The following is an 8,976-nucleotide window of genomic DNA, read 5'->3' on the forward strand; positions in this document are numbered from 1 at the left end:
ATCTTTTGGATTACATTGACACATACTCACATGTAGGCCTGGACATTCAGTCTATTTGGTGTTCGGGTATTTCATATTCGAAGAAACGCGTACCAAATTTGTAAAGAAAAACAAAGACCGAACCCAAATGTATCGAAAATGTGGAGATCCTTGTCGCCCCTCAAAATATTTGACATGAGTAGCGGATAAAAAACAATAAATTAATGGAATAATCAGAAAAAATATATCAACTGCACATAGTAAATTCACAGTCACTCAATTACATTTAGTTTTTTTCCGTGAGAGTAATTACATTTAGTTAGAAATGCGTGCAGCAGCACATAATATTGAGTCAATTGCAATTTTAGTTCACATCCGGGAAGGAGACAAACCCATTTTCTCGAACCAGGCCCAGTACGTGCCATCTACTAAACTGGGCCCCTAGAGTTAGGGGTGTTAGCAGGCCTGAAAACTCGATCATAATGACATCGACTGGGGCAGCCAAAACTTGGGCCTTATCATCTCGCAGATCCCCAAAAATTGCTGGGCTGGACGAAAACCTCCCCGTGCTTTGCAGTCTGCACATCAGCACATCCCGTCGCTAGCCGGCGCCGCCGCACCGCTGCACAGATCGCACCACCCGCCGCCCTATCGCGCGCTACCGCCTGCTCGCATCAGCACTAGACGACGACCAGGGCGAAGGACAAATCAGGAAGCAGAACGGATTTGCAACGCGCCCCACCGTCTTCCATGCTGTAAGTAATTACTTGGATTTTCACTGAATTTTGTTTCAGATTGAAGCGCTTTCTGTCCATGGGTTTTCGCGGTTCTGCCTGCTCATGTTACTAGGTGCATGCGGCAGTTTTCATTGCTCAACTTGCCTTGGCACGATTACAATCTAATTTAGCACTAATGACGTAACTGTTGAAAGTTACAGTGACACAACTGATTACAATGGACAATCCTGTTTGCACAATGCAATTCTTCACGAGGAAGAAGAGGAGCCTATAGGCTAGCCGTGCAGTGCAGATAGTAACTTTGATAGGACGAATCGGCGATGCTTGTAAATTTTGCAGGAAGGGAAAGTCAGGTTCAACACAGATTTCATTTATGATTTTGCATGACAAACAAGGTATTGTACAAAATGCCATATTATCCTGTTTCCTTAGATTACTTATATGCTCTCGATTGTGTTTGTTACTGTAGTCGATAGTAGTACATGATCTAGAAAATAGCTAGTCTTAGGTATTGAATGAGAGGGGCATACAATACAAAAAAAAAGGAACAAAGCTTTCTCAAAATCATGGAATTACATTTATTTTGGAAGATTATGCAGTTACACAAATACACAATCATTTCGTCTAAATTAATGAAATGACAGATGTAACTATCCGAATTACTGTTTTCTTCACTTCTTCTAGCCACAGAGTGACTGTCTTGGTCGTTCTTCTTTAAAACAATGCCACTGGTGCTGGTGCCTGGTTGGTTGGGTTCTTTTTTTTTTTCACTTCCTCTGCTGAAACTACCTGATTTCTTTCTTCAAAAGTACTGGTTAAGTTTTCCAGTCCTTTGAAGTTTGCACGTTAGATTGGTCATCTGATGGTAGGAGGGATGTAAACTGTGAAGTGTACTTCTTTAAATTGTATTCAGAATCCAGACAAGGTAATCTGAAAATAGAGAAAACATAGTGTGCAATTGAGTATTTGAGTCTTTTGTAGGGTCTTTTATTTGATTGAACTGTATTCTATAAGCATATGCAACGAGCCACACTAACTTTTAATAACCAAGAATGGAGATATTCTCATCAACATTCTGTATATTTTGTTACGAGAAGTATATAACTATTATAGTCATAGAATTTGCTATTTATAAACTAATGCGACCATATTTTGTAGAGAATTGGTTTTACTATGCAGTTACAGTTAGTAGACAAAACATGTTTAGGCAATAGAAGCAGAAAAATAAATTTAGTTCTTACCATTTGTGTTGTACTGCTGTGAAACATTCATGATAATCTTCTTCTTATGCTCCTGTTGGGCAGAGTGGTATCATCATCAATCTCAATGATTGGTACATGTGCAATTTTACACCAATCTTTTCCACTGTTTTCTTGGCAACTCTCTGTCAGAAAAGGGCATTCTTTGATGTACAATTCTTTCAATGATTTTGGAAGACGCGCTGGCAAGCATGGTATGAGAGGACATTTCAAGATGGTCATACTTGTTAGACGCGGAATTTCTTCGAGACCATCAGGCAAGTATCCCAGATTACTGCAATGTAGGATCTCCAATTTTTGCAGAGTGGCAGGGAGCTTTACTGGAAAAGAGTGAAGGCTGGCACAATCAGAAGTGGCAAGATTTCTCAGCAAGGAGAGATCATTAAGCTCTTGAAGAAGGGAGTTAATAAGATCGGAGCATGAGCTGATGCGCAAGTCTTCAAGCATGGAGGGCAGCAAGCTATGCTGTCCTGACGGTGCCAACCTTGGACAATCATAGATGTGAAGACTCTTAAGTTTAGTTAGCGATCTGAATCCTTCAACTGGCAGGTGAATTAGGTCTGAACATTGAGTGATGGTTAATTGCTCGAGAGACATTAATTGTTGGCTGAGCAGTCCATCCTGTAAGGATGTCAGATTTGGGCACTGATGAATCTGTAAGCATGCTAACGACGACGAAAACTGAGAGTTTGGAATATGGATTTCTGGAAGAATAGAGAACCCTGCTTCAGAAATCTTGAGCTTCACCAGTGTTGATGGAAGGGGTGGGAGTTCTGTTACTTGTGGGCAATCAATCATTGCAAGTTCTGCAAGGGACGGAAGAAACTTACCACCTTGTATGGAAGTCCACCTTTTGAGATTGGACATGTCTTCAAATACGAGTTCCTTCAGTGATGGAAACCCCTTAACTTTACTGGTACCTGAAAACTCTTCGCTGATTTCAATAATGGACGGAAAACCTCCAATGTCTAAATACTTAAGTTGAGGTAGCTCTCCCAGTGCTGGTAGAATCGAACATTTTATGCAATCAGACAGGTGGATAGTATGCAAGTGAGGAAGACTATTTAACCAATTCAGTAAAGAGGAGCCTGCAAATGCCTTGATTGTTAGCTCGTTTAGTTCATGATGTGGCTGAAGAACTTCAAGTATCTCTTTATCTTGATTTGCTTCTTCTGATGTTAAGTTCCTGCTACTGGACCATACGAGGTCTAGAGTATTGATGAATGCCTTATCACTTAGCAAAGCTTCACTCGCCTCATCTGCACTAGCTACACTTTCAATATTCCTAATACAAATATGCCCTCTGATCCCCTTCATTGCCTTCAATTCACTGATCTTGTATCCTTTGTCCGTACGGACCACAAATTCCTCCAACTGTTGAAGACAAATTAATTTCCCTATTCTGGCTATACCTGTGATCAACTCTGTTCTTGCTTCTAGGCATCGAAGATTTATAAGATTGGTTATGCTTGCTGGGAGGTAATCCAATTCATGGCAGTTTTGCAACTTAAGTATTTGCAAGCTGAAGAGCCTACCAATTGATGAAGGCAACCTTGCTATACCAGTTCCTGATAGATTCAAATATCGAAGCATTTTCAAGCTTCCAATAGAATCTGGCAACTCAGTAATGTCTCGTCGGTTCAAATCGAGCACATGAAGGTACCTTAATTGGAGGAACAGATCACTGGGGATAGACCCTGTTATCGATTTATATCCACGTAGCAGTAAAAGTGTTCGTGCTCTCTTAAATCCAAGAAAGGGTTCAAGTGAAGTCTGGCTTCTATTGTCACACGAGAATGAGAGGTGCCTAGCACCTCCTGCAGGGCTGCTGGTGTTCGGAGGGTCATCTAGTCTTAGACATTCATTGATTGAGACCGATTGTGCTAGGTCATGCATAGCGTCATGCATCACATATCCACCTTTGTGATGTTGGAAGAAGGATCTGCTTAGTAATTCATCGAAATAGCTGCTTCCAATATCTTCCATTCTTTTCTTCCGTTGAGGCTGGATGAACCCAAGGGCCATCCAGATCTGGACCAACATGCCTTTCTCAAACACATAATCTTTGTGGAATACTGAGCAAAACGCAAAACATCTCTTCAGTATTGCAGGTAAATGATTGTAACTGAGTCTCAGGGCTGGTAATATATTGTTCTTATCCGTTGGCAGTTCCCATATTTCACTCCTTGATACATTTCTCCAATCTTCCTCTGTATCCTGGGAACATAGTAAGCTGCCTATTGCCTTTGCTGCCAGTGGCAGGCCTTTCAATTTCTTCACAATTTCCATGCCTATTATTTCCAAATTTGGGTGTGCACTGGAGTTACCATCTATAAAGGCATAGCTCCTGAACAAATACCAGCAGTCACTGTCAGATAACTGATTTAGATAGTATGGAGTCATACCGCCCATTAGTTTCCCCACATTTTTGTTCCTTGTGGTTACTATGATCCTGCTCCCCTTTGCCCCAGTAAGTAGAGCACGTCGATATGTATCCCACTTTTCAGGGTCCTCATTCCATACATCATCAAGTACTAGAAGAAACCTTTTACCTTTCAGCTTATTTGAGAGGTCTTCTTGAAGCAAGTTCATATTGGTTGTGACCGATGAAAACCCACTGGTGACTGATTCAAACCCACTGGCAACTGATTCAATTGTTTCCTTGGTAAGCTTCATCTCATCAAAATTTTCAGAAACACACAGCCAAACCCTTAACTGGAAATGCTCCTTTATTCTTGCATCATTGTAGACAAGCTGTGTTAGAGTCGTCTTCCCTAGGCCCCCCATACCAACTATGGGAAGAATAGAAAGCTTGGCATGGTTGGAGTTTTCTTGATCGAGCAACATCTTCACAATGATCTCTTTGTCTTCTTCTCTTCCGAACACGCTTGAGTCATCGATTATTGAACTGGTCCCTGGCCTCTCTTTTATCCCTTTCCTGTCCATCCCACTGGTCATGTTTGGGCCAATAATCTGTCTTTCTTTGACAAGCCTATCGAGCTTCTCCTCGACCTTCCTGATATCTTGCAATATCTTGTGGTTAAGTAAACAACTGTTGAACCAAAAGCAGCATGCACAGCTCCTAACCTTCTTCAAGTGGTTGTAGTTGGATGGGCCTTCTAGTCTGGATCGGAGGGCCTCAGCTGCATAATCATCAAGCAAGTCGTCCATCTCGTATGCGACATCCTTGAGCTTGGCAAGCCAGCTTCGTGCCGCCTTATCCTTCAGTTGTCTCTCCTCAGCATCTTCAACATGAGCTTGAATGATCGACAGACTGCTGGATAGTTTCTCCAGCTCCTCAGCTACATCTTGAGGTAATTTCAACTCACCAAAAGCGGCACCAATCACTTTCTCCAAGAGTGCCTGCATGAAGGCAGACAGAAGAGCTTCTCCGATCGGCATGGTTTGGTTGTTTACAGTCTCCGCCAGATGCAAATTGGAAGTCTGGAACAACAAGTTAGGAGGTTTGGGGGGTACACTTCATCATTTCTCTTGCCATTGACTCCGAAGTCCTCGCCACCAGTTGAAGCTCACGATATAATTTTCAGAAGAAGTCACTATTTTTTCCATGGACCTGTTGCATTAAAGCACTTGGCCCCCTCCTTTCAGTTTCCAGAATAAGTTTCATCCGAATGTTTCTGCAAACGTGGTACTTAATTCCATCACATCGTCAAGGCACAACTTGCTTTATAATTAAAAATATCTCCTCGATTTGTCACATTCTGTAACTTGAGTTTTTTATTTTTCACATTGATTTTTATTCACTGAAGCATGAAAACTATTTCATGTCTTATGCATGCAAGCTAACAGATGAAGAAGTTGTCTATTCCTCACCGTTAAGTACCAAGTTTTGCTTCCCTATTCATCTAAAAAAAGGTTTTCCTCCCTATTAAATGAACTAAGTTAAGGAATCCCATGCCAGCAACTTCCTGGAAAGACCAACGAAGGGAACATATACTTCAGAAGGAAAAGAGACACACGGCTGGTTGTTGTGTGTAATACTGTTCGTAGCACGTTCTTTTCTGCTCTTGTCATCATTAGTCAACATTGTCTGGCCGGTTGGATGGAAAATTTGCAAGATAATGATGACTGCTTGAACTTAATATGAGTTTTTAGGGGGAGCTGAGACCAAGTCATCAGGTGTACACAGGTGCTAGTCCACTTCTTTAACACGTGTAATGGTTGGAGGTATGTGCCTTATTGAGCTTTTCTTTTAAACTATGTCCATGTGTTAAGCCAACTTGTTATTTTCTTTGTTATTTCGCTTCCACAACGGTGGAGGAAAAGCGTCAGTTGCTGCTAGAGTGATAAGTTTACGTCCAGTTGTTCATTTTCTTTCACAAAAAAAGCTGTTCTCTCCAAAAAAAAACTAAAAACCAAAAAAGAAGATTGTCAAATGAATTACATGCAGTTTACAATTTGGGTTCGAATGTGTGCCTTCTCTTTTTGTCTTCTCAAGCACTATATAACGGTGCATTCTTAATTTTTTTTACAGTACGGTGCATTCTTATGTTATTTATGAATTTTGTGCATTTACACGCCGTTTGGCTTATGCAATACTGACCTGGCCACTGGCCAAACAGAGTGTATTGGCGAAATCACTCTTTAATGGAGCTCCGTGCTGGCGGTTAATCTGACACGTGTCCTGTGCGGCCCCACCTCCGGTTTCTCCTCTCTTTCGTTTATCTCTTTCCCTCTCGTGTGATTCTCTCCCTCTCCCAATTCTGTCACGGACTCTCTCTCTCGATCTCATCTCTCTCTCTATATATCTCCCTCTGTCGAGCAGTAGCCAGCGGAGACGTCGCTGGCTGCGTTGTCAACGGTGGACCGAGATGCCACTGAGCTGGAGCCGGCAAGGATGCGGCGGGCGGCGTTGTCAGAGGCAAGGGCGAGCCCTGGCCGGGGCCAGCGACATCGGCGAGCTGCGGAGGCGACGGTGAAGGGGAGACAAGGACGAGTGGAGATCGAGCTGGAGCGGTGGCTGGTCACGACGGCGACAGTGGAGGTGAGAAGGTGATGAGTCGCTGAGGTAAGTCTGATGTGCCAACTTAGGGTTTTGGGCAGTACCCAGGCTTAAAAGGATGGCTGGGGCGGGGCAGCGTGACGGCGCCCACTGCGTGTGGTGGGAAACCACCGGTTGGGTCAAGTGTTGGCTGCCGGGTCGCATGGCGGCGACGGCTCTCCTCTCCTTCCTGCGCCCTCGAGTTCACACTGGTTGGAATCGACCGCGCCAAGTGCTGTCCGCCAACTAGGTGTCCCCGTTAATGGGTGGTATAAAACATAAAGATGGAAAAGGTTTTTTATAATTTATATTACATGCATTGTATAATGCTACAGTACAACAATTATACAATTTGTGTCCATCAGTACATGTACAACACTATACTACAACAACTATACAATTTGTGTACACAAGTACATATACAACCCTAAACTACACTTTCTCAAAGAGTGCCTGCATAAAGACAGACAGAACAGCTTCTCCGATCGGCATAGTTTTGGTTGTAGAGTATCCTAGAGATGCAAACTGGAAGTCTGGAACCACAAGTTAAGAGGTTTAGGGGCACACTTCACTATTTCTCTGCCATTGACTCTAAAGTCTTCGTTGTTGCTACCAGTAAAAGCTGACCATATATTTTTCAGGAGCAGTCCTTTTTTCCTGAACTGTTGAATTAAAGCATGTAGCCCCACCTTGCAGTTTCCAAAACAATTATCATTCAAATTGTGGCTTGTGCAAAACTGATAGTCAATTCGATCACAGCATCTAGGCATAACTTTATCGTTTATATTAAGTAATATCTAATCATGCGTCTATTTCTGTAACCTATGTTGTTTGATTTTTCACTTTGATTTTGTTGACCGAAGCATGCCAATTTATTTCATGTCCTATGCAGACAAGCTAACAGGGGGAACATGTTGTTCATTCCTTGGCGTTACATATACATTTTTTCAGAAGGAACCCGAGCCCGGTAATTTCCTGGAAGATTGATGAAGGGAACATGTTAGACTTCAGATGGAAAATCGGGACACACGGTTGGTTTTGTCTGTGACAATGTGTGGCACGTCCTTTTCTTTCATTGTCATTAGTCAACAATATCTGGCCGGTTGCATACAAATTTTGGAAGACAGGAACCAAGGATGACTGCATTAACTTCATATTATTTTTGAAGGGAAGCTCATACTAAGTTATCAGGTGCACACATGTCCCAGGTCAGTTCCTTTAACGCATGTAATCCCATACCTTATTGAGCTTTTCTTAAATACCAAATCTCAAAAACTATGTCCACGTCAATTTCTGCTAGTTTTACGTCCAATTATTCATTCTTCTTTCACAAAACTGTTCCCTTTAAACTTCAAAATACACATGTTACTGGGCAAAACAGAAAAGTGTAAAGTGAGCTACATGCTGTGATGCAGTTTACAGTCCGAGTTGGAACATGTTGAAAGTTTAGGATACTAGTTTGAATCCGTTGCCTTCTTTTGTATTCTCAAGTATATTGGAATTTTCGAATTTTGTATGTTAACTATCAGTTCTGTAGCGTTGTCCTCTCTAGGGTGACTACGGTTTATCCCGAGCGCCGGCACCCTCCACCCTACCCCTCGCCGCCACTGGAGAAGGCAGCCGGCTCCTGCCTGTCGACTAGGATGGTGGCGACGGGGCTGCTGCGCCTTGCCTATTCCATGCCTTGTGACCTTCCGTGACTCCTCCCCTCCATAGCCCTTCTTCGGCAGCGGTGACCCGGTGACGCCAGATCCGGGCCGCCTCGCAACACAACACAATCTGAAAAATACTTGTGTTATATTCTCATCTTCATGACAAAAACTGTACTTTGACCTACCCATCCAATTCCGCTTTAATACGTTGTTGTTAGTTAAAGTGACGGCTCATCACAGGAACCAAAGAAATTTTTAATCTTTAAAGGAACCTTTAATTCCGATAACTCCTTGTGAGAAATCGGTATGTCAGGATGAATCAAGGTCCGGTACATTGATTTGACCTA

The 8,976-nt window shown here is 42.6% G+C and overlaps 1 protein-coding gene and 1 long non-coding RNA gene across 2 annotated transcripts; one reads left to right on the forward strand and one right to left on the reverse strand.

Annotated features, from left to right (window-relative positions):
• Positions 1-283: 283 nt before the first annotated feature.
• On the forward strand, positions 284-2,158 carry LOC112270953. Its single transcript, XR_002963646.1, has 3 exons — positions 284-734; positions 917-1,111; positions 2,021-2,158. It is a non-coding gene; the product is annotated as an uncharacterized LOC112270953 (long non-coding RNA).
• Positions 1,253-5,898, reverse strand: LOC100825706 (putative disease resistance protein RGA3). The gene is made up of 2 exons (XM_010232922.3): positions 1,958-5,898; positions 1,253-1,646 (listed from the first exon to the last, which is right to left on the reverse strand). Exon 1 carries the CDS (start codon positions 5,375-5,377, stop codon positions 1,985-1,987), a length of 3,393 nt encoding a protein of 1,130 aa, XP_010231224.1. The 5' UTR covers positions 5,378-5,898; the 3' UTR covers positions 1,253-1,646; positions 1,958-1,984.
• Between the last annotated feature and the right edge of the window lie 3,078 nt (positions 5,899-8,976).

Source organism: Brachypodium distachyon, chromosome 2 (genome assembly GCF_000005505.3).
Source record: "Brachypodium distachyon strain Bd21 chromosome 2, Brachypodium_distachyon_v3.0, whole genome shotgun sequence".
NCBI lineage: Eukaryota > Viridiplantae > Streptophyta > Magnoliopsida > Poales > Poaceae > Brachypodium > Brachypodium distachyon.